The following is a 25,870-nucleotide window of genomic DNA, read 5'->3' on the forward strand; positions in this document are numbered from 1 at the left end:
GTCCTTCTTCGAGTCCCCGCCCCCGGCTTGGCGGGGAGCTAGCAGGAGTCGGAGAACGGGCCGCCCTGTTGGGCTCAGGGGCCCCGAGGTCTGGACGGAGCGGGCGGAACTAGGGACCCAGGCGTCCGGGAGGCTGAGAGCCAGGTGTGGGGGCGGGGACGGGAAGCGGAAGCGGCCTCCTCTCTGCGATGGGGCCGCTCTAGAAGGACGAGGCGGGCTGTCTCGATGGCGTTAGCCCGGCCAGAAGCTGAGTTGAGTGGCTAAGGATGCGCTCAGGCCCAGTGGAGGGAGGGGTCCGGAAATGGCCTTCCGCCAGTCGAGAGGCCCTTCTAGGCGCCGAGTGGTGGCCCGAACTCGGTGGTATTAACCGATTCACTCTCGAAGCTGCGCCACGGAAAGAGGAGCTGGACGGGGAGGGGGTGGGGAGGAGCTCAGCCTCGGCCGGCCTCGGAGGGGTGAGGGGTAGGGTAGGGTAGGGTAGGGTAGGGTAGGGTAGGGTAGGGTAGGGTAGGGTAGGGTAGAGAAGGGACCTCTCCTAAGGTCTCTCCGTCTGGCTCTGCCCCTCCAGGAGCACCGGCAGGCAGGCAGGCCGGGGCCAAGAGACCCTGACCCAGAGAAAGAGAGAAAGGGAAAGAAGCAGAGACAGGGAAGAGCGAGGGAGCCCAAGGGAGAGGGAGACGGACTGGGAGACAAGGGGGGAAACTGAGAGGAAAGAGACAAAAGGAGACGGAGGCGGAGAGATGGGCAGTGTGGGGGAGGAAGGAGGAGAAGAATCGAGGGAGATAAGGATGGGGCGCGGGAGATCCCGGGGAAGGGGAGGGAGGCAGAGACAAAGGAGACCAGACGGAGCCGGAGACCCGGGACTAGAGGGAGGGGGAGGGGCTTTGAGGGAGAAGGACGGACGGACCCTAGCAGGGATGAGGCAGGGTCCAGACGGAGGCCGAGAGGTAGTGGGGAGAACTAGAGATCCAGGGGAAGGAGAGGCTGGGCAGAGACAGACAAAGGGAGGAGACAGAGACGGGGAAAGGGAGACGAGACATGGGGCAAGAGGAAGGGGGTGGAGCTCAGAGACAGAGACAAAGGGCGAGGGAGATGAGAGCTAGAGACAGAGAAACTGGCAGGGGAGGGCAGAGACGAGAGACAAAGGGAGACAGGAAACCGAGACGGAGACTGTCCGCCCCCGAGACGCGGCAGACAAAAGAGATAAGAAGACAGATAGCGCCCGGGAAAGGCTACGAGAGGACTGAGAAGGAACCAATCCGAAAGCAGACACTGAGTCACAGATAGAGAGACAAGGATCCCCAGAAAAAGAGGCAGAGAAGGAAACCAAGAGACAAAGGAAGTGCTGGAGACGGACGCCCGGGGAGACTGGCTTTAGTCCCCTGAGCAGTTGGCTCCTTGAAACTAAGGGGGGAGGGAAGCGGGAACGTCAGTCAGTCCTGCCTTGTCTAATTTTTTTTTTTTGGGGGGGGGAGTAGTGGGTGGCTGCTTGAGACAAATATCATTAAGAACAGGAGATAATAGATGGGAGGAACTTAAGATAGAATAAGTTTTGAGATGTATTCCAGTGCCTGATATTTATGGTTAGGGTTGTTCTCTGGGTGAACAAGTTGTTATGTGTGGGGGAGGGTGGTGAGGCTGCTGGTAATACTAGAACAGTGTGAACCAGCCCATAATGCACCAGGCTAGAGCCAGAGTAGATAGTATGAGGTTCTGGGTAAGAGAGGATGGAACTAATCTTTTCTTTCCCCCTGAGGCTGCTCCAGACCTTCAGTGGCGGTTTCTCCATGGCCCCTTCCCAGGGAACTTGGGGGCTTTCATCTTGTAGCCATTTTAACATGGCCATCCCCCCATCCCTTGCACCCTGTAGAAATCGAGACTCTGGCATACTTCCAACCTCAACCTACTTTTTACCAGCCCCCATTATTGAGGGTAAAATTTCCTTCGATCAATACAGATAGGCTAAAATGGTTTTCAAATCCTTAAAATGTCTAGGGTGAAGGCAATTTTAAAAAACAAAAAACTTATTTTAAGTGCCTAGCGTGGGTAACCTTATTGGTAAGCCTAAGCATTCAAAGACAAATGCAAAACAATGTGTCTTCAAAGAGAATACATTTTACTGAGAGATACAGTATGTAGACAAGGAAATATGAACTGGAAGGGAATGGGGAAGTATAAAAATTAGCACTGCCCAACTCTGGAATCAAGACAGTTTTTGCAAGAAAAGCCTGGACTGCCAGTAGTTCAGGAACTTTTCCTGCATTAGGACACCTGGCTTCCCAAGCAAGGTTTGCTTGCCCTGTTCCCATCTCTCCACCACCCAACAATGGCTTTCTTTCTCCTTTCTGCCCATTTGGATTCTCTCATTCAGGAACCAACTCAAGTCCAGTTTCCTCCTCCATGAAGCCCTCACTGATTTTCCTTGCCTAGTGGAAACACTGGACCTTTTATTTGGGGCTTAACATAGACTGTGTGTCACATTGGGCTGCATGAATGATACTAGAGATCCTTGCAAGCAGTTCTAGTGCTGGCTTCATAGAAGTTGGTTATGTGCCTCTGTATTTTGTCCGGTGAACTGACATAATGTTTCAGTTGTACACCAGGTGGCATTGTATTCAAACCACAGCCAAATGGTTGATTCCAAGGCTCTCGCGCACGAAGGAGCCACTGAGCTCAGATTAGCTGTCCCAGTTCTAAATTTAGAGGAGAAGCAAGGGTTTTTAACCTGAGTTGGGAGGGGGATGTCCATGGATTTCTATCTGACTTCTGTCAGAGGAATGTGGATGGGAGTGGGGGTTTGCAATTTTATTTCCATTCACCAACTAAATTTAACACTTCATTTATTTGAAAAGACTTTTTTTGATGATGGGTGCACAGGCTTCACCAGACTGCCAAAAGGAGCCCACAGTACAAATAGTTAACAATCTCTGAGAGGATGATAAAATACTTCTTAAAAATAGGAGAAAAACTCTGGTTCTCTCTACACTTCTAGGCTTTCCTCTCTGCCGAATGTCATTCCATAATTACTAGATTTAGGCAACCAACATGTTGTGGTTAAATAGTTTCTTAAGCACAGTGAAAACGGTTGTGTTCCCCATATGAAGTCTAATACCCACTGCCTCTCCAAACTCTTTACTAGGTTTCTGTCTTTGGGGTACTTAAAAAAAGGTCCTAAACACTCAGTAACATAGAAATGCTATGGTAACATTGAAGAGTTTGAACTAGTAAGCCAGAGAAGCCTGGGTAGAAATTCTAGTTTTTTTCTGCCCCCTGGCTTGCCATTTCATCAAAATTCATAATTATTTGACAATCATCAGTACTTGGGAACATCCTGCTCCACTTCCAACTTTTTGCTTCCTATCTGGTCACTTCCACAGCACTAAACTGTACTTATTCTAGACGTTGAAGGTTGAGGTTCTAGACATGGTTGTCAGTCTTGGTCTGTTCTCAGCTCTCATTTTCATCTTTAGTGCTTGACACATAGTAAGCAATTAGTCGATAAGCATTTATTACATTTTTACTATGTGCCAAACATTGTGCTAAGTAATAGGAATCCAAAGAAAGGCAAAAGACAGTCCCTGTTCTAAAGGAGCTCATGTTCTGGTAGGGATGAGACATGCAATCAACCATGTGCAAAAAGATATGTAGAGGATAAATTAGAAACAGTGGTAAGACACTAAAATTGAGAATGACTGGGCTTGGAAATGGTGAGATTTTAACAGAGACTTGAAGGAATCCAGGGAAATCAAGCTACAGAGATGAGATAGAGCTTTCCAGGTATTAAAAAAAAAATGCTTACAATCAGGAGACAGAATAGTTTTGCAAGAATCCCAGTGAACTGGGATCACAAATTGTATGAAAGGGAATAAAGTATGTAAAAACTGCAAAGGTAGGAAGGAATCAGATTATGGAAGGCTCTAAAAGCCAAATAAAAGATTTTGTATTTAATCGTGGAATAGAAAGTCCCTTGAGATTATTGAAAAGGGGAGTAACATGGGCAGACCTGTACTTTGTAGGAAGTTCAATTTGACAGCTGCAAGGAGAATAAAGTGAAGTGGGGAGAGACTGGAAAGGAAACCAACTAGCAGTCTTATTGTAATAGTTCAGGCATTAGGTGATGAGGACCTGATCAAGGTGGTAGTAGAGAGAAGAGGACATATACCAGCAACATAGGTAAAAGTGTCCAAAAGAACAGATTGAACAGTGTGAGGTGTGTGTGAGAGAGAGGAATCAAGGACAGCGCCCTAAATGCTTATTGTCTGCATTGGGAAGATTGAGCAAACTGACCAAGATGAGGAAAAGCATCTTTGAGGCTCTATAGGAACACCAGCAAAAGTTTTGCCTACCTAAAGGGAACATCTTAAAGATTGTAACAAAAAGACTTCTAGGAGGTGTGAGTTACCCTCTTATATGTTCTCTTAGCCTGAGTTCTGAAGTCCTTTTGGACTCCCAATGTATTTGTGGGAGAATGTCAGACTTTGGAGAAGTGGTTTTGTGATGTGCAAGTGAATTGGATTTAAGTGAGGAAAGGTCTGTGCCTCACTTTATCAGAGCCATCAAGGTCCAATGGACAGATCAATGATTGTAGTTGGCCCTGGATGCAGTGGGAGACCTTGGCCTTTTTAAAGTTAAGGTCTTCAACAGATCTCCATTTGACAGAGACTGTATCCATTCAGTGATTAAGGCTAGGTAGAAGCTGAGGCAAAGAATGTGGGAAACACTGAGCACTGGGACATGCTGCCCTGAATCCCTCAAGGTTATCCATAAAGCTTTGAGGAAACTCAACCTGTCAATTAAAGTGGGGGTCAATAGCATATGCTACAAATATATTGGGGAAAAAATGAGTATTTCCCATGCCATTCTCCAAGTGATAAATGGTCTTACGGATAAGAACAATTTTCAGTTGAAGAAATTAAAACCATTTCTAGAAATATGAAAAAATGCTCTAAATCACTATTGATCAGAGAGATGCAAATTAAGACAAATCTGAGGTACCACTATACAACTCTCAGATTGATTAAAATGACAGGAAAAGATATATGTAAATATTGGAGGCGATGTGAGAAAACTGGGACACTAATCAATGTTGGGGGAGTTGTGAACTGATCCAACCATTCCGGAGAGAACTTTGGAACTATCCCCAAAGGCTATCAGACTCAGCATACCCTTTGATCCAGCAGTGAGTCTATTGGGCCTGTGTTCCCAAAAGATCATAAAAAGGGAAAAGGATCCATATGTACAAAAATATGTGTAGCAGCTTTTTGTGGTGGCAGGGAACTGGAAACTGAGTGGCTGCCCATCAATTGGAGAATGGCTGAATAAGTTATGGTATATGAATGTTATGGAATATTGTTGTTCTGTAAGAAATGATCAGTGGGATGATTTCAGAGAAACCTGGAGAGACTTACATGAACTGATGCTAAGTAAAGTGAGGGGATCATAATAAATACATCTTTTTTTGTTGTTTGCTTGTTTTTTTCACTTTTTTCCCTTTTTGATCTGATTTTTCTTGTGCAGCATGATAAATGTGGAAATATGTATAGAAGAATTACACATGTTTAACCTATATTAGATTACTTGCCGTCTAGGGAAGGGGGTGGGAGAAAAGGAAAAATTTGGAACACAAGGTTTTGTAAGGGTGAATGTTGAAAACTATCTTTGCATATATTTTGAAAATTAAAAGCTATTTTAAAAGTGTAAAAAATGAGTATTTCACATTAATAACCAATTAATATTGGGAAGATTATTTTCTTATCCCGTTTCCGGATTCTCTACTAGATCAAATTAGACTGAAGAATGGGGCTGATGATGAGGCTGGATTTTAACATTCTCCTGATCTAGTTCAGACCCCATACAGCAGGGAAGATTAGTTCTGATTAAGGAGTAAAAAGAATTTAATCTAGTTGAATTCCAGACCCATTGTGTTCTATTCAGGCTTAGACAGGGTGGGATTGGGGGAGGGAGTAGATCCTTTGTCTAAATTTCCCTGGCTGTCTAGGAGTAAGAGTGATGTAATCAAAGTCACAACCTCCTCCTATCCCCCAACTCTCTTTAGAATAGGTCTACCTCTCTTAATATTGTTAATTAATCAAGAGTTGACTGCCTCCCTCAGGAGCATCGACTCTTCCTAAATCATATAAACTTGTCTAGAGACTTCCATGATAACATTTTTGGTTTACAAAATAGCCATCTTTATTATTTGTTATAGTCATGATTAACAAAATGATTACCCAGAAATTGAACTCATACATCACAGTATAATTATAAGGGAATGTTTTTGCAGAGATATCCAGTATGGCTTCTAGGTAGCACAATAGATTGAGTACTAGGTTTGGGATTAGAAGATCTTTTCTTGCTGAGTTCAAATCTGGTCTCAGACACTAGCTCTGTGTCCCTGGGTAAATCACTTAATTCTTTTTACCCCAATCTCTTCTTAAAATAAACTTGAGAAGGAAGTAGCAAACTATTATTTTTAGCAAGAAAACTTCAAAATCAGGTCAGAAAAAAGTGAAAGAACTGAATAGCTAGTACTGGCAACTGGAGGCATCAGCAAAAGGTTCATATAGAAGGCATTTTTAATATTTGAATTTGAATAGTAGCTTAAAAGCAATACCATTTGTATAGCACTTTAAGGCTTGAAAAGTGCTTTAGAAATATCTCATTTTCTTCTCAAACATTTCATTTGATCTTTGAGCTACCTCACAGGATAATAGTATGGGTATTATTGTTCCCACTTTGAAGATGGATAAATGGTGACCCAGAGAGATCAAATGATCTGCTTGAGGACACAAAGCCAGTTATTGAATGATAGCTTTCAATACCTGTCTTTCTATACCACACTGGCAAACAAATTTGAGAGTCCTTTTCATTGCATCAACTCCCACAGTAAGAAAATTCTTGTCTAAACTCTTAGCATTTTCATTATATTTATATGCCTGTTAACAGATACCTTGATTAGCTCAATATAAAATAAAGCATAGAAGAGAACAATGTAAAATATGGTGGTAAATTTGGGTTAGTGCTGATAAAGACCAAATATTTATTTATTGCTGAGTATGTAACCTCATAATAGGAATACTTTTTGAAAAACAAAATCAGACAAGCACAGAATAACACCATCTTGAATGAATTTGATGGAGGTGAACCCTGAAACTGTGTCCCCTTTAATCTGCAGAAGGAGAATTTGGGGTCTCAAGCTGTTTTTCCCAGACAACACCCTCCCCAAGTTAAGTGGTCTCATTCAGCTGGAGATCTGGGCCTGATAATCCTGTTGAGTGGCTCCAAACTCCAAGATAAGTAATCTCTTTTTAACTGGAAATCTAGGCCTGGAGCATTGAAGCCCAATAAACTAAGAGACAATGCTGAACCCCGAATATGTGCAGAAGTCCTAAACAGGATTATGCTTGCCAAAGATGATGCCTTGACAAAGCTGCCTGCCAGGACTTTTGTCCACTGTGGGGATATTCTCTTCTCAGTGTTAACCTTTGTTGCTTTCCTGACAGGACTTTGCAATTAAGAAGTCTGTCTTCCTAGCAAAGCTGACTTCTCATTGCCAAATTTCTAATGAGGAGTTTTGCTTGATAAGAAAACTTCCTTCTTAATGAACAATAAAATTCCTCTTTTGCCATACAGATTCCGTTTGTGAATTCCTTCTCATTGGACCTGCACTGACCAGACAGACCAGTGGAATTCCCCACCTCAGTTCTTGCACCTCTTCATTACCACTAACCTCATCATTTATACCTCATCAAAATGACTACCGTAACAGAAAGGAAATGATTGGTTATGAGTGCATGAATCTTTTCAGAAATCGTTCTACAGTCAGACCACAAGTTGGCTAGAACAAAGTAAAATATTAAATTAAATGGAAAGTTAATGATGAAGAGATCGTGTATATAATTATATTGAATTTAACCTCATGTCTTAAAAATAAACTTCCAACTCTGAAAAATGGAGAATGGATAAAAGCAAAGACAGTTTGATTAGTTCTGTTTCTTAAAATGTTTATTGGATGCAAAAGTTACTACTATAAAGAAACAGAAGAACCAAGAAAGTCCAACTAATTCCTAGATCCCCTTGATAAGAAGAGACATACATGGAAAATATGGAAATATGTTTAAAAGAAATGCACATATTTAACCTATATTAGATTATTTGCTTTCTTGGGGGGGAGGGAATAAGGGAAGGAGTTAGAAAATTTTGGAACACAAAAGTCTTACAAAAATGAATGTTGATAACTATCTTTACATATATTTGATAAAACATACAATTGAAAAATTTTTAAAAATGAGACATGACTATCAAAGGCAATATAGATTTGGAGTACAAGTTCTTTTATTCAGAGTTTCCGAAAGACAGGGAACATCTGCTAAAGAGGAAATGAGCCTACAGGTAAATTGGAGCATCCCAGAAAAACAAACATGCAAGAAAGAGAATCATACCATATGAGAAGGCATGCAATAATTTTGATATGTACTAATGGGAGAAAGAAATAATGGAGTTAGATCTACGTATCCAATTATGTGTGTAAGAGACACAAACTCATAAATGGGATGATTTTTAGAGGTAATAGGAGGTCAGTCAAGTATTTAGGTCTTACTATTGCTTACCATATACCAAGCACTATGCTAATCAAAAAAAGACAAAACCCCAGTTCCTGTCCCCAAGAAGTGTACATGTAAATAACTATGTACATACAAAATATGTGCAGTATAAATGGAAGATAATCTCAGAGGAGTGAGATTGGGTGGAGAAGACAAGGAAAGGCCTCCTACAGAAAAAAGAAGTTGAGCTGAGTCTTAAAGGAAGCCAGGAGGCTGAGATGAGGGAGGGGGGTGGGTGTTCTAGGATGGAGAATTTACCCTTCAACTGCTCTAAGTATGTCTCCATCTTCCTACCTGTCCAGAATGCCCTCCCTCTCAGCACCTTTCTTCCCCTGGGTTTTGGCCACTGGGGGGAAAAAAAAGATATCAATGCAAATATGAGCACTAAATAGTCACATTTTACATAAAGTAGATTTGCCCATAAAGGACCCTGTGTTTGATTTTATCTAGAAGTACCTACTTTAGTGCTTTGAACCTAATAGGTGTTTAATTATTGTTTGTTTTTTTTTTTTTAATAAGTATTGTAGGAGGTTTCAATTTCAAAACTGCCAGGAGAATCCTCTTCCGTACTGTTTCCTACTACTCCTCCCACCGCACTCAACAAAAAAACCTAATTTTCTCATAAAGTATAATTCCTAGTTTCTTTCAAAGCTGTACCATCTTCTATGTAAGACTTTTCTGTGCCTCCTTTCTATCCCTTCACTTTGTATATATTTTGTATATGCTTATTATATAATGTGATTGTTCAGAACATACATAAATATTATTTGCTTACTTCTGGACAACCATATTGAAATTTTGGGGCTGTGTCTGTCCATGTGGTGGTGACCCACTAACTGCTGAATGAAGCTGGCATTTTAGAGTAATTTGGAAAGTCTTTTGATTTTTCCTCTACCTCATAGTGACAGAGTGGATCTATTAAAAGAAAAAAATCAGTTCAGGTTGGGTGTTTTTCGCTGTGACTCTTCAGGTGGGCAAGGTATAATTACAACGAGAGATAGGAAAAGAAAGGGTCTCTGTTATGGTGTTTTATCAACCAGGCAGCTAAAGGCTGCAATTAAAATAACTTACACCTAGGACCTTGGAAGTCCTTGCCTCTTTAGTGTTTCCTTTCCTTGAAGAGATGATTTTATGAATTCAAAAGATCTAAAGATTTGTCAGTGGGCTGGTCCCAAGAGGAACTTCTGTATCAGAATATACCCACCAAAAAGAAGATTGACCCAAGCTTAGCTGTTTGAATTTTCATCAGTCAAGTTGAAATGTAATTTGCTAGTAGTGTTACAAAATTGTTTAATGTCTCAATAAGGCATTTTAAAATATTGACTTACCTATAACTAGCTATCAGATAAGTTACTGAATTCTGTTTTAATCATTCTGTTATTGTGCACTGTTCTTGTATGCTTAGCATTCATTTTTGTGAGTAGAAATTAATTACCTCTATCATACTAAATTCATACTGTACATAAGTGTCTTTGTTACTTTAAATTTCTAGATTTGGTTTTAAATTTGTTTTCAATTAACAAAAATCTGTTGTTATTGTGGAAGTTTTTCCCAGTTTCTCTGACACTTTCCTTTCATCATTTAGAACAAAATAATATCCTATTATGTTCATATACCATAATTTGTTTAGCCATTCCTCTAAATTTCTATTTCTTTGCCACACCTTATATTAAGAAAAAGTACTTATCAGTTCTTTTCCTCTTTCTTCCATATCTTTGGGGTAATAGATCAAAGGGTACATATAATGAACCCCTATACTTGTAAGCCATAGTTAGCATTGTCCCTGTGATGTCAGGGTAAGGGTTAACAATAATTGGGTACAGATCAGAGAGTGTTCCCTGTGGGCTCAGCTGAGTGGTCTCTTATTACTAGACATAAATATACTTGTTTTCCTCATATTTAAAATTCTTCAGGGCAGGATGTATTTAATTTTGTATTTGTTTCTCCACTGCCTAACAAAATAGTTGTTGACATCAATTGATTGATTGATGCCAGGATCCCTATTCAAAAGAGGGAGAGTTGATGGAGAGGGACAGAGAGAAAGAGAGGGGGAGAGGGAAAAGGAGAGGGAAAGGGGGAAGAGGAAAAGGGAGAGGGAGAGGAAGGGAGGAAAGGAAAGACAGAGAGAAGCTGCTCTGCCTCCTTTTTCTGCTTAGAATCATAAAGAGAGACCAATGGGAAAATTCAACACTTGGAGCCTGTTGTTTGTTAGAGGAGTCCTTATGTATAGGACTTTTCTCAATTTCTGGGATTTGCATACATCTTTGGGACTCAGAGTTGCTTCTCTAAGAGTCTGTCTTATTTTCTCCCCCATTAGAATATAAATTATTTAAACATAAGAACCATTTCATTTTTTTTTACATAGGTTATCTCAAAAATCTTAGTGCAATTTAAATTTTTAGTAACTTCTGCAGTATAAATGCCACACACTTACAAAAATGTCATTTGGAAATTTAATTATTTCAGTCTCTCTTAAACTTACTTAGTTTTATGAATATTGAACTATAACACTTTTTATTTTAATTTTGACTAGGGTTTCCTGTCATTCTGTTTTTTGAGTGTAACAGTTTATGGATGATACTTTCTCAGACTGGTAAAATAGAGGAGGTTGTCTTGCTTGACCAAATCTAACCAATTCAATAATTTAACCTTTATTAGATTTTTTTCTTGGAGTTATGTATAAAAGTACAGTCAAAACTACAAAACTTTTTCTTTGATATTATCCAAAGGTTAATATTTCAAATGAAACCCTTTCAGTCACTGAACAGCAACAGATGAAAATTTTTACAGAATTCTGAAATTGAGTAGAACAATGTATAGCACAAGACACTAGTTATTTTGAACTTTAATAAGAAATATATCAATATTTTAAAATTTTACCTATTTACCCTTTCAGCTTTTGTGTTTATAGCATTTATATTTTGATTTATTAAGACTTAAAACTGCACTAAGATTTTGGGAACATATTGCATATTCCCAGTGCTTAGCACATGATAAGAGTAATTAATTGACTTTCTTTTATAAAAGTGGCCAACTTAAATATCAAGGAAATCAATGGGGGAAAAAAGTGAAAGAAGGAAAGGAGTTTACCCATATCTAATCTCAAACTTTATTTATTATAAAGCAGTAATCAAAACTATCTGATGCTGACTAAGAAATAGAGTGATGGATCAGTAGAATAGATTTGCTTCATAATACATAATATTAATTGACTATAGTAATCAAATGTTTGGTAAGCTCAAAGAGCTGAGCTTTTGAGACAAGAACTCATTATCTGACAAAAACTGCTGGGAAAACAGGAGTTTGGCAAAAACCAGATATAAACAACCAACATCTCACACTGTATACTAAGATAAGGTCAAAATAAGTACATGATTCAGACATAAGGAATGATAGCATAAGTAAATTAAGGAAGCATGGAATAGTTTACTTGTGGATAAGGGAAGAATTTATGACTAAACAAGAAATAGAGAGCATTATAGAATGTAAAATGAAAAATTTTGATTACCTTATATTAAAAAAGTTTTTATACAAAGCCAATGAAGTCAAGATTAGAAGTAAACCCAAAAACTGTGGGGTAGGAGAATGGAAAGGTGGGAGTAGGGGTGCTAATTTTCAGGTAAAGGCCTTATTTCTCAAATACAGAGAGAACTGAGTCAAGTTTATAAGAATATAATTCATTCCCTGATTGACAAATAGTAAAAAAATACAAACAAGAAGTTTTCAGATGAAGAAATTAAAGCTCTCTATAGTCATATGAAAAAAATGCTATTGATCACTATTGATTGGAGAAATATAAATGAAAATAACTCTGAGGTATCACTTTATAGCTATAAAATGGACCATTATGATAGAAAAGGAAAATGACTAATGTTGGAGAGGATGTGGAAAAATTGGGACACCAAGGGCACAGTGTTGTGAATTGATCCAAGAATTCTGAAGGGCAATTTGGAACCATGCCCAAAAGGCTATAAAACTAGGCATTCTCCTTGACACAGCAATATCACTACTCGGTCTATATTCCAAAGATATTTTTAAAAAGTAAAAAGACTTATCCAAACAAAAATATTTATAGCAACTTTTTTTTTTTTTTTTTTTGTGGTGCCAAAGAAATGGAAATTGAGGGGATGCCTTCCAATTGGAAATGACTGAACAAGTTGTGGTATATGGTTATTATGAAATACAATTGTGTTATAAGAAACGAGTAGCAGATTGGTTTCAGAAAAACCTGGAAAGACTTACATGAACTGATGCAAATTGACATAAGCAGAACCAGGAGAATATTGTACATAGTAATAACGCTATTGTATGATGATCAACTATGAATGACTTAGTTACTTTCTTAAATACAATGATCTAAAAGTTCTGAAAGACATTTTTAGAACAACTTTTTATTTTTCAAAATATATACAAAGATAGTTTCCAATGTTCATCCTTGCAAAACCTTGTGTTCTAGATTTTTCTTCCTTCTCCTCTCTCCTAGACTGCAAGTAATTTAATACAGATTAAACATGTGCAATTCTTCTAAACATATTTCCACATTTATCAAGCTGCACAAGAAAAATCAGATCAAAAAGGGAAAAAAAAGAAGAAAAAAAAAAAACGAGCATACTAACAACAACAAAGGTGAAAATACTATGTTGTGGTCCACATTCCATCCCCATAGTCCCCCCTTTATGCAAATGTCTCTATCATCTCATTGTTGAAAAGAGCAAAGTCCATTACAGTTGATCATCACATAATCTTGTTGCTGCATACAATGTTCTCTTAGATCTAATCACTTCACTTAGCATTCATTCTTGTAAGTCTCTCCAGGCCTTTCTGAAATCATTATGCTGATTATTTCTTACAGAACAATAATATTCCATAACATTTATATACCATAACTTATTCAACCATTCTTCAGCTGATGGGCATCCACTCAGTTTTCAGTTCCTTGCCACTACAAAAAGGGCTACTATAAATATTTTTCCACAGATGTATCCTTTCCCCTTTTTTATGATCTCTTTGGAATACAGACACAGACACAGACAGTGCTGGAACAAAGGGTTTAATAGCCCTTTGGGCATAATTCCAAATTGCTCTCCACAATGGTTAGATCAGTTCACAACTCCACCAACTATGTATTAGTGTCCCAGTTTTCCCTCATCTCCTCCAACATTTATCATAATCTTTTGCTGTCATTTTAGCCAATCTGAGAGGTGTGAAGTGGTACCTCAGAGTTGTCTTAATTTGCATTTCTGAAAGACTTATGAAAAAGTTATCTACCTCTAGAAAAAGAATTGATAGAGTCTGAATGAAGATCAAAGTATATTTTTTAAAAACTAATTTTTTTGGGGGGGAAGAGGAGTGGGGAGATTTTTCTTGATTTGTGTTTTCTTCCACAAAAGACTAATATGGAAATGTGTTTTGCATGACTATACATGTATAATCTACATCTAATTGCTTGCCTTCTTAATAAGGGAAGGAGGGAATTTGGAATTCAAAATTATATATTTTTTTCTATTTATTTATTTTTTATTAAAACTTTTATTTTCAAAACATATATATGGATAATTTTTTAACATTAGCCCTTACAAAACCTTATGTTCTAATTTTCCCTTCCTTTCCTGCATCCCTTCCTCTTGATGGTAAGTAATCCAGTATGTTAAACATGGTAAAAATATGTGTTAAATCCAATAGATGTATACATATTTGTACAATTGTCTTGCTGCGCAAGAAAAATCAGACCAAAAAGGAAAAAATAAGAAAATAAAATGCAAGCAAACAACCACAAAAAGAGTAAAAATGTTATGTTGTGATCCACACTCAGTTTCCGCAGTCCTTTCTCTGGATGTAGATGGCAAGATCATTGGAATTGGTCTGAATCACCTCATTGTTGATGAGAGCCATGTCCATCAGAATTGATTATTGTATAATCTTGCTGTTGTGTACAATGATTTTCTGGTTCTTCATTTCACTTAGCATCAGTTCATGTAAGTTTCTCCAGGTATCTCTGAAATCTGAATGTTTCTTATATAACAATAATATTCCATTACATTCATATACCATAATTATTATTCAGCCATTCTCCAACTGATGGGCATCCACCCAGTTTCCAGTTTTTTTTGCCACTACAAAAAGGTCTGCCCCAAATATTTTTGCACATGTGGGCCCCTTTCCCTCCTTTAAGATCTCTTTGGGATGTAAGCTCAGTAGAGACACTGCTGGATCAAAGGTTATGCACAGTTTGATAGCCCATTGGGCATAGGAACTAAAAATTAAAAAAAAAAAAAAAAGTGAATGTTAAAGTCTATTTTTAGATTTAATTGGAAAATTTTTTTAAAATATAAAAATAACAATGCTCTTTTATGGCATTATTACTGCATATGGAATAAGTGGAGATGGGTACTATGCAACCATTTCTTTTTTATTTATTTATTTATTTTATTTAATAGCCTTTTATTTACAGGATATATGCATGGGTAACTTTACATCATTAACAATTGCCAAACCTCTTGTTCCAATTTTTCACCTCTTACCCCCCCATCCCCTCCCCCAGATGGCAGGATGACCCTTAGATGTTAAGTACATTAAAATATAAATTAGATACACAATAAGTATACATGACCAAACCGTTATTTTGCTGTACAAAAAGAATCAGACTCTGAAATATTGTACAATTAACTTGTGAAGGAAATCAAAAATGCAGGTGGGCATAAATATAGGGATTGGGAATTCAATGTAATGGTTTTTAGTCATCTCCCAGAGTTCTTTCTCTGGGCGTAGCTGGTTCAGTTCATTACTGCTCCACTGAAAATGATTTGGTTGATCTCGTTGCTGAGGATGGCCAGGTCCATCAGAACTGGTCATCATATAATATTGTTGTTGAAGTATATAATGATCTCCTGGCCCTGCTCATTTCACTCAGCATCAGTTCGAGTAAGTCTCTCCAGGCCTTTCTGAAATCATCCTGTTGGTCATTTCTTACAGAACAGTAATATTCCATAGTATTCATATACCACAATTTATTCAGCCATTCTCCAACTGATGGTCATCCATTCAGTTTCCAGTTTCTAGCCACTACAAACAGAGCTGCCACAAACATTTGTGCACATACAGGTCCCTTTCCCTTCTTTATAATCTCTTTGGGATATAATCCCAGTAGTAACACAATGCAACCATAAGAAAGTAAAACAAGATCCAAGCATTTATGTTCTGAGGGTCTCAGACATAAGGGTTACAACAATTTCCCATATTCCTAGGGTGTTTTTTTAGCATTGAAAAGCACTTTCAAATCTACTATCTCTTTTCACTCTTACAAGACTCCAGTGAGTTTTTTCTATCCCCACTTGATGGAGAAGAAAGTGAGATTTAAATAGGAGAGGTAAATTAGTTGCCTGAAGCCATACTGGGAGTTAGGCAAGAAACCCAGAACTACAGCCCATATCTCTGAACTCCAAGCCTTTTGCTTTTTTCCTATACCTCTCTATGATGACTATTCTCAGAGGCTGCAGCCTATATCCGTGACTTATCCACAAGGGATATCCGTAAAAGGATGCCATACTTCCTGCTCCTTACTCCAGATAAGCTAGTGAGTGGGTCAACATAAAATGAGCGTCCTAGGGATTCACACCTCCTCCTTCCAGCTCTGGACTACAGTTTTATGCCCATAGACTCATAGTTTCAGAATAGAAAAGCTCTTCGGAGTCCACCTAGTTCTAATTCTAGTACTTGATTCTATCTATCACTGAAGGCTCCATTTAGTTATTATCCATGGATAGCTTTGGTTCCACTCAAGAGAGTGGATAGATTTCCCCAGCTTTTCTCTGCTTTTTCCACTTCATAAGAAGTGTGTCTCTTCATCACATTCCCAAAAAGTGATGGGAATGAGGAAGATGGAGAAATTTAAGTATATAAGGGAAGAGAAAATGGATAAAAATCAAGGAAAGTTTGTAAAGGGTGTGAATTCCCCGTTTTTGTCCTTGAATCCTGAGGGGAGGGACTCAGGGTCCCCTCTTTGATCTCTGAGAGCCCTCAGGAGTCCCTGAGGAGGCTCAGTCCACTTTCCCTTTACCCTCTTCTCAAGAATAGATATGAACTCTTCCCTTACTCTCTTTCTCCCCACACACATACACAACCCCCTCTCCACCCCAGCCCCCCCATAGGCACACCACTTCCTGCGCAGCCTGGCTAAAGCCACTGTCAACTTCCTTCCCTTGCAGAGGAAGTGGGGAGCTGAACCAGGTGCAGCCAGAAGACACCAGGACGATGGTGAGCCCTTCTTGGGAAGCCGAGCATCCTTCCTCAGGCCGCTTGGATCCAAGCCCCATACCTTACGTTCTATGACACGACTCCCTCCCAAATCTCAGGCTCCAGCCTTCATCCACCTTCCCACTTGCCTCTCTTTCTAACATTGCCAATCCAGGTCTCCCCAACAGACTTTTTTCTCCCTTACTGATACAAGTGCTCTCCACCCAGGCTTTGCTCTGTCCTCGCTCTTTCCCCTCAAACCCTAGCCTCCTCCCTCCCATATCCTCTTCCCACAGCAGGACAAAGAATATGTGGGCTTTGCAGCCCTGCCCAGTCAGCTGCACAGAAAGTCGGTGAAGAAAGGATTTGATTTCACCCTCATGGTGGCAGGTGAGAAGTCTGGGTGTGGGGATGAGAAACTGCTCTCTTTAGAAATGTAAGGTCTAATTCCAAAAGACTTGTGATGGAGAGAGCCATCTGCAGACACAGAGAGGGCTATGGGGACTGAAATGTGGATCACAACATAGGATTTTCACCTTTTTGTTGTTTGCTTTCTTGCTTTTTTTTTTTTCTCTCATATTTTTGATCTGATTTTTCTTGTGTCTCATGATAATTGTGAAAACATCTTTAGAAGAATCTCACCTGTTTAACCCACATTGGATTACTTGCTGTCTGGGGGAGGGAAGAGGGAAAAAATATGAACATAATGTTAACAGAACACAATACACAATATATTTAGAAAAATAAAAAGCTATTATCAATAAATAAATGTAAGGTCCAAAGGGAATGGGTTAGGGAGACAGTTCATTTTTCTCTGTCTTTGTTCCTCCTGGTTGATCTCATTAGGGGAGTCAGGCCTGGGGAAGTCAACACTTATCAACAGCCTCTTTCTCACCGAAGTCTACAAGGACCGACTGATACCTGATGCCAGTGGTGAGTGAAGGGCCCCTGGCTGGGATGGGATATTCTTCCTCTCTGGCTTCTCAGACTGGTTCCTTCCTTGATCCTCCAGCCCGCCTTATCAAGCTCTCCTTCTCTCTGGCTGTCCTGAGAAATCCAGTCATCCTTCAGGCTGGAGGCACTGGAAGTCCCCAGTCCTCTTCTCTCCTAGATTAGGGAATCTTTCACCCTTCCAAGTCCCTGTCGCTTTCCTATCTTCAGATCTTCCTGCTGCTGTCTCCTTTTTCTCCTGACACCCACTCCTTTCTGGGACATTCCTTTGACCCTTGTCTTGCTCTGGTATAGCTCGCCTGAGCCAGACCCTGACCATTGAACGCAGGGGTGTGGAGATCGAAGAGGAAGGAATCAAAGTGAAACTCACCTTGGTGGACACCCCAGGTTTTGGTGATGCAGTGGACAATGGAGACTGGTGAGGCTGAGGGACAGACTGCATGGGTCACGGGCAGAAGGCTCTGGCCCCTAGCAGATACCATAAATATTGAAGGTGATTAATAATAGTTAAGTCAATTAGGATAATTTGATTTGACAGCCTGAGAAAGAGAATGGGCTTCAAGTAAATGTTGTCAGGGAATGAAAATATTGCAAAGGAAGAGGAAGCTAAATAAAAGTAAGTTTTCCAGTCCTTGTTAACCACAGATCCTGACAGGTTGGTCTATGAACTTGGATGGGAGGGAAAATCTTCATTTTAATATAATTGATTTCTTCATTTTATCTTTATCTTCATTTTAACATAATTGGTTTCCCTTATAAGCATATATGTTTTATTTTTTCATTTAAAAATGCTATTCTGAGAAGAGGTTCATGAGTTTCACCAAAATGTCAAGGGTGTAGGAGACACACAAAAAAAGTTTAAGACTTAGGGTGATCAGGGAAACATGACAAAAAGGAGAATGAAGGGTAAGAAGGTAAGCCTGGAGCTGGGCCAAAGCCATGGAGAGGAAATGTGGGAGCTTGGATCAGGCTTTTTCCCTTTATCATTGAATCCCCTAGGTGGTTCCTGACCTGGAATCCCTAAATGGAAGATAGAATTATCAAACAGGAGTTGGTTGATCTAATCTGGGTACAAGCTGATTTGGGAACATGGGGATGGCAGAAGAGGATCCCCCATGTTCAACTATGAAAGAAATCTGACTCCTGGGTCCAGACCACCAGGGGCTGTGTCATTACTTTGGATCTCCTGGTTGAGTGGTTGGGAAGGGGATTAGAGATCAGTCCTCTGTTAAGCTGAGTGACTCAGAGTGAGCTCAGTTCCTTTGATCCACACATTCACACATGCATGTGCACATATCACTTCCAATGCTGAAAGTTTACTGAAAGGAACATCAAAGACAAACTCAGTCTGTCCAGACCTTACTTTGGGGGCCTTGTTTATATTTCCAAGGCTCTCCAGTGACAGGTTCTGGTCATCTCCTGTTCTAGGGTCAGAAATACTGGCTGCTGGCAAACCTTGTTTCTATTTTTGCCTAACTCTTTCAGAACTCCACAGAAAAAGAGAAGAATGAATTTGAATCCTGCTGCATATACTTATTAACTATATGTCTGAGCAAGTCACTTAACTTCTGTCAGCTCAGTTGCTTCATGTATAGAATGGGGATAATAGCTCCAATCTCCGGGGCTTGTTGTGAGGATCAAATGACATAATCTTGGTAGCTCACTTTGCAAACCCTAAAGCAGCCAATATGAGCTAGCTGTTATCTTCAGGATCCTGATCCTGAGCTGAGCTGTGAGTTTCCCCTATTTTCTAGTTTTCTTCCTCCGGCCTCCTCTCCCCTCCACCACAGGCCTGAGTTTGACATGTATGTGCAGGGCTTGATGTCCCTTGCAGGTCTGGCAGGCTCAGTTTGGGGTGAGGGAGATCACCAGATTCCCTTCTTCCTTACCTCTGCTCCAGAACCTGAGGTTCTTCTCCCCTATCTATCAATCCTTTCTAGCTGGATGCCCGTGGTGCGATTCATCGAGGAGCAATTCGAACAGTATCTGAGAGATGAGAGTGGACTTAACAGGAAGAATATACAGGATTCCAGAGTCCATTGCTGTCTCTACTTCATTTCTCCCTTTGGTCGAGGGTAAGCCCTAAGTGTAGGAAGTTTCTGGCCAGAATGTTTTCCCACCCAGACTAAGGAGGGAGGCTGGTAAATGTTTAATAACTGATCTCACCCCCCACACACACACACCTTCCTTTTCCTCTCTTCCCTCTCTCTGTCTCTGTTTCTGTCTCTCTGTGTCTCAAAATCTCTTTCTCTCTCTCTCCAAAAAATAAAGGGAATGAGATATACTTTTAGGTTTAATTTGTGTTAATATTTCTCCATCATTTTCTAAAGTTGAAAAATTAATAAAATAAGAAGTCAACCTCTAACAATAAAATATCTGTGGCTGATTTCTGAGATATAAATACTCAAATTTATTTGTCCGAAAATTTCACAACAGAGGAACAAGCTGACTCCTACATACCACTGGATGTTGGGCAATATAGTATAGTGGAAAGAACTTAGGAACATAGGATGTTAGAGTGGAACCTTAGAGATCACCTAGTCTAACCTTCTAACTTAACCCATTAGGAAACAGGAGAATTGAGTTTTTGTTCTGATTCTGTCATTATTTTGCTATATGACCTTAGTCAAGCCATGGCTCCTCTCTGGGACTCAGTTTCCTTCCATGTAAAATGAGGAGGCTGGACTTTATCTGACCCTAACTCCAACTCAACTAGGAAGTTTAGTGGCATTCAATCAGGGATACTGAGGGAATTTCTCTACTGGGTATGGTGGATTAGACATCTTCTAAGATCTCTCCTCACCTTTAAGTTTCTATGATCTATTCAGACCAATTCCAATAGACTTGTGATGGAGAGAGCCAACTGCATGCAGAGAGAGGATTATGGGGACTGAATGTGGATTACAATATAGTATTTTCACCTTTTATTGTTTTTGTTGTGTGCTTGTTTTTTTCTTTCTCTTTTTTTCCCTTTTGACGTGATTTTTCTGTGCAGCATGACACATGTGGAAATACCTTTAGAAGAATTGCATATGGTGTCTAGCGGGGAAGGAGAGGGGGAGAGGGAGGAGAAAAATTTGGAACTCAAAATTTTGCAAAGGTGAATATTGAAAACCATCTTTGCATATCTGTAAAAAAATAAAAAAGCTACTATAAAAAATAAAAAGAAAAAAAGTTACTATGATCTGATTCTCCCCTTAGGCAGAGATGTGCCTTAGGGATGGAAGAGGAGAAAGTTTTTGTTTTGCCTGGGGAGGGAATAGGGTAGAAAAGCTAAGGGAAGGGGAATAAGGCCCTCGGTGGGGTTCAGAGGGGTGGAAGTGTAGACCCTAACTGCCGATGTTGCTCAGGCTCCGTCCCTTAGATATAGCATTCCTCCGGGCTGTGCATGAGAAGGTCAACATCGTGCCCGTCATTGGGAAAGCTGATGCCCTGACTCCTAAGGAAACCCAGATCCTCAAGCAGAAGGTATATTTGGGGAGGGAGGTGTGTGCCCAGGGCATGCTAACCTCTGCCTGCTTTCCTTTAGCCAAAGTTTAAACTCTAATACTGCCTTCCATCTTCACTTGGACTGATATTCTTTTTTTCAAGAAAGTACTTTTGCTTAACAGTGAATTTCCCGGTAGGTGTTTAGACTCTGAAAAGATTTCTCGAAGGACCTGGCAGAGCTCTTTCTGCCCAGAAGGTTTTAAAAACAGAATTGAAAACATCCCATTCTGGGGTGATTCCTCTACAAGCTGGCTGAAGGGTAGCCATAAAGAAAACCATTAGACTGAGTCTGGGTGTCTGCCCCTGGCACTTGGCTGCGTTTTTTGGGGCAAATACACATTTAGGACCTAAAACCTGGATGGGGAGGAGGAAAGCACTGCAGAAAGGGAAGCTTTGTTATGATGACGTTCTCCTGGCCTTCCTCAGTCTCTCTCCTCTCCGCTGCCAGATCCGGGAGCAGCTGGAGGAACAGGAGATCAACATCTACCAATTTCCAGACTGTGATTCAGATGAGGACGAAGACTTCAAGAAACAGGATGCTGAGATGAAGGTGAGGGCCCCGAGGGGGAGGGGCGAAGAGTCAGAGGACCGATGTGGAGAAGAGGAAGGAGGGAGGAGAAGGGGAGCGGAGAGCTGGGGGGTCCTGGATGAGCCATCTGACCCTTGCCCTCCCTCAGGACAGCATCCCCTTCGCTGTGATTGGTTCCACTACTGTGGTGAGGGATGGTGCCCGGCCGGTGAGGGGCCGACTCTATCCCTGGGGTACAGCAGAAGGTAGGTAGGGGGCTGGAGGGAAAGGCTGAGGGGGCCGAGGAGGGGAGGGCTTTCTAGGCTGGCCCGGTACACTCTCTGTGGGGGAGTAGTACTGACCATGGCCGGTAACCTGTGGTTTAGGCAGGGCAAATAGAGGGAGAACCTCCACTGGTGGGAGGATGGCCCAAAGCAAAAATCTTCCAGGGACAAGTCCCGTATTCTTCATGGACTGAATGCGTCATTGGGAGAATGAAAAAGCATTTATTAACACTTATATGCTATGACATTGGACATCACTTCATCTTCCTAAGCCTCAGCTTTCTTATCTATATGTAAGGGAAGTGGTCCCCTTTGCCCGTCATAATTGATACTGTGAGAAATGGATGGGCGGTTGGTTTCCACAGTTATGAAAATTAAATTGGAGAAGTGAAACTTAAATTAGAAAATTGAAACCCACCAAGACATCAAAGAATCACCAGACTTGGAGGGGTGGAGGTTTTAGATTTGAACTGAGCCCTCTGAATTTTCCCTGCATAAGAAGGTAAGCTCCTTGGGGGCAGGAACTGCTTTTTGTAATCAGGAGTGCTGGTCTGAGATTTGAAAAGAAACCTTTGTTCTTTGCCCCTCAGCCCTCCTTGGTTATCTCCCCCCCTTAAGAATGTTAGCTCCTTGGGGACTGGGACTGGCTGTGTATGGAGGAGTGGAGATTGACACTGTATAACTTCTATAACATCTTATTAATAGGGAGTCAGGGGAGGGGCTTGTGCTTCTGGTTAGGAAATAAAATTCTGCCTCTGCAGTTTAAAAAGTGTGTTTACTAACCTAAGCACCCATTCTTTTGTTTTGATTAAAGCTGTTTATATTTTTTTTTCAGAAATTATTTAGCTTAACCATCTCTTTTTTTTATTATAGCGTTTTATTTACAAGTTATATGTGTGGGTAATTTTTCAGCATTGACAGTTGTAAAACCTTTTGTTCCAATTTTTCCCTCCTTTCCCCCATTCCTTCTCCCAGATGGCAGGTTGACCAATACATGTTAAATTTGTTAAAGTATAAGTTAAATACAATATATGTATACATGTCCATACAGTTATTTTGCTGTACAAAAAGAATCGGACTTTGAAATCATGTACAATTAGCCTGTGAAGGAGATCAAAAATGCAGGCGGACAAAAACAGAGGGATTGGGAATTCTATGTGGTGGTTCATAGTCATCTCCCAGAGTTCTTTCTCTGGGCGTAGCTGGTTCAGTTCATTACTACTCCATTGGAAATGATTTGGTTCATCTCATTGCTGAGGATGGCCAGGTCCATCAGAATTGATCATCATATAAGTATTGTTGTTGAAGTATATAATGATCTCCCGATTCTGCTCATTTCACTCAAAACTGTTTATTTTAAAAACATATACATAATTTTTAACATTCACCTTTGCAAAACCTTGTGTTCCAAATTATTTTTCCCTTCCTTCCCCCCATTCCCTCTCCTAGACGGAAAGTAATCCAATATGTGTATGTGTGTTAAACATGTGTAATTATTCTGTACACATTTCCACAATTATCATGCTGCATAAGAAAAATCAGGTCAAAAAAGGAAAAAATGAGAAAGAAAACAAAATGCAAGCAAACAACAACAAAAAATTGAAAATACTATGTTGTGATTCATACTCAGGCCCCATAGTCCTCTCTCTGGGTGCAGATGGCTCTCTCCATCATAAAGCCGTTGGAACTGGCTGAGCACCCATTCTTGCAAGAATGTAAGTAAAATAAATCTTTCCTGCTTTCATCAGTGAGTCAGTGGAGTTCTTGGTAAGATTTTTTGTTTCTTGCAGCACAGATACAGAAATTGAAAAGAATGGAATCATATTATTAAAGAGATGTTTAATTGATTATAGAATTTTTCTTCACCTATATAGAACACGATCAGAGTTTGGCCAAATGATCTCTCGGGTCCCTTCCACCTCTGACATTCTATGATTCTAAACAGTTTTCTATTGATTCCCATATTCTCAAATGTTTTCATGACCTCCCTGCTGTTTCTGCTCCCTTTCATCTTCTCCTTCATATCCTACCAGTGGAAAATCCTCATCACTGTGACTTTGTCAACCTGCGACGGATGCTGGTACAGACCCATTTACAGGACCTGAAGGAGGTGACCCATGACCTGCTCTATGAGGGCTACCGTGCCCGTTGCCTTCAGAGCCTGGCTCGTCCTGGGGCCCGGGAACGGGCCAGTCGAAGGTGAAGATTGGCCCTCTGCCTCACAAACCCTTCCCCAATCCTGGCTCCTAGGTGGGGCCAAGGAAGGTGGTATCTGAGTGGCTGGGGGAGGGTGAGAGGAGAATTATCTACTGATCAGTTCTGAACCCTTCCAAATCTCTTTCTTTCTCCTCCCTGCTTCCAGCAAGTTGTCCCGACAGAGTGCCACTGAAATCCCTCTCCCTATGCTGCCCCTGGCAGAGACTGAGAAACTTATCAGAGAAAAGGATGAGGAGGTGAGTTCCTTGGGCTGCCTCCCCAGTCCCAGGGAGGAGCTGGGCATCCCACCCCATCCCTCCGCTGTTAGGGAGGGGCCCACCTCACATCCAGCTGAATTTCTCCCAACATCTTCCTCCTGCAGCTGCGCCGGATGCAGGAGATGCTGCAGAAGATGCAGGCCCAGATGCAGCAGAGCCAGGGAGAGCAGTCTGATGTCCTGTGAAACTACTGTCTTCCTCTTACTCACTGCTTTTTTACACCCTGGGGACCTGCCTCCAGTCCTGCCCCTTGTCCCCTGCTCCTTCAGCCCCCAGGCAAATCACTCTGCCCTCTTCTCCTTGGCTCCCTCTGGAACATAGCTGGCTGAACTCTTAACTCCTAGCTTCTCCCATCCCATTGAGACTCCTCTCCTTCTCCATGGATATTTGGGAATCCTACGGACCTCCTTGTAACCCCTCATCCCCCATCTCTCATTCCCAGACGTCTTTCATTCCATCTGATCTTGTGCAACAGGAACACCCTTCTCCATTTGCTTCCCTGCTCCCTGTTGAGTCAGCTGTCTAATTGTCAAGGCTACTCCAAGATGGAGTTGATCTTGTTCTTCATAACAAACATTTATTTAGCACTTACTATGTACCCCAATTCCTTGAAATAAAATTTATTTCCCTCAGGGTCCTTGCTCTGCATATTGCTGAGAGGGGTGGGGAAAATAGTCTGGTGTTGGGGCGGGATAGGAGAAGAAGAAGGTGATCTGTGGCTTGGGAAATACCTGCTTAATGTTTGAGCTGGGAAAGAATAGGAACAGTCAGACCAAATGCTTCCCTTTAGTTCCAGAGGGGCCCAACCCTGCTGCATGCCAGACTGGAATAGGGAGGGGGTGGAGACCCTGTCTCTGGCAGGCTGAGAGGACAAAGGGAGTGCCTGGGACTGGGGAAACACACTAGCCAGGTCCCTTAAGGAGCCTGATGGAGTTACAGTCTTCAGCAGCCATCAGACTAAAAGGCTGGAGAGGGAGGAGCTGGGAAAGGCAGTACTGGGCCCCACCCCCAAACCAGACTGAATCCTGGTATCAATCCATCCCTGGGTTAGCCTGCGCTAGCAGCAGATTGTCCCTGATGCAACATCCTGCAGATCCTCCCCCTCCCCATGCTACCCATCCTTCCCATCAATATGCCCTCCTTCTTCCTCATAAACATATCACTCCCCTTCTCACATTCTGTACTCTCCATCTCTCATGTGTGTATGTGTGTGTGCAGATGGACTCCTCCCAGATATTTGAAAGATATACACCATACACATTCCCCTGCAAAATGCCCCTATACATATACTTCTCCCACAAATATAACTTTTTAGATATGCTCATAAGG

General features: G+C 41.0%; 1 protein-coding gene across 2 annotated transcripts; it reads left to right on the top strand.

Annotated features, from left to right (window-relative positions):
* The first annotated feature begins 90 nt into the window (after positions 1-90).
* On the top strand, positions 91-25,174 carry SEPTIN1 (septin 1). 2 transcript variants are annotated; one of them, XM_012542866.3, is made up of 12 exons: positions 91-144; positions 16,808-16,856; positions 17,132-17,225; positions 17,682-17,768; positions 18,081-18,204; positions 19,727-19,861; positions 21,137-21,254; positions 21,724-21,825; positions 21,953-22,049; positions 24,101-24,266; positions 24,430-24,520; positions 24,646-25,174. In XM_012542866.3, exons 2-12 carry the CDS (start codon positions 16,854-16,856, stop codon positions 24,724-24,726), a joined length of 1,098 nt encoding a protein of 365 aa, XP_012398320.1. In that variant the 5' UTR covers positions 91-144; positions 16,808-16,853; the 3' UTR covers positions 24,727-25,174. The 2 variants fall into 2 exon arrangements, with proteins under 2 accessions (XP_012398320.1, XP_023353295.1); XM_023497527.2 differs by having other exon boundaries at positions 17,135-17,225.
* Positions 25,175-25,870: the final 696 nt, after the last annotated feature.

The sequence above is a fragment of the Sarcophilus harrisii genome, chromosome 1 (genome assembly GCF_902635505.1).
Source record: "Sarcophilus harrisii chromosome 1, mSarHar1.11, whole genome shotgun sequence".
NCBI lineage: Eukaryota > Metazoa > Chordata > Mammalia > Dasyuromorphia > Dasyuridae > Sarcophilus > Sarcophilus harrisii.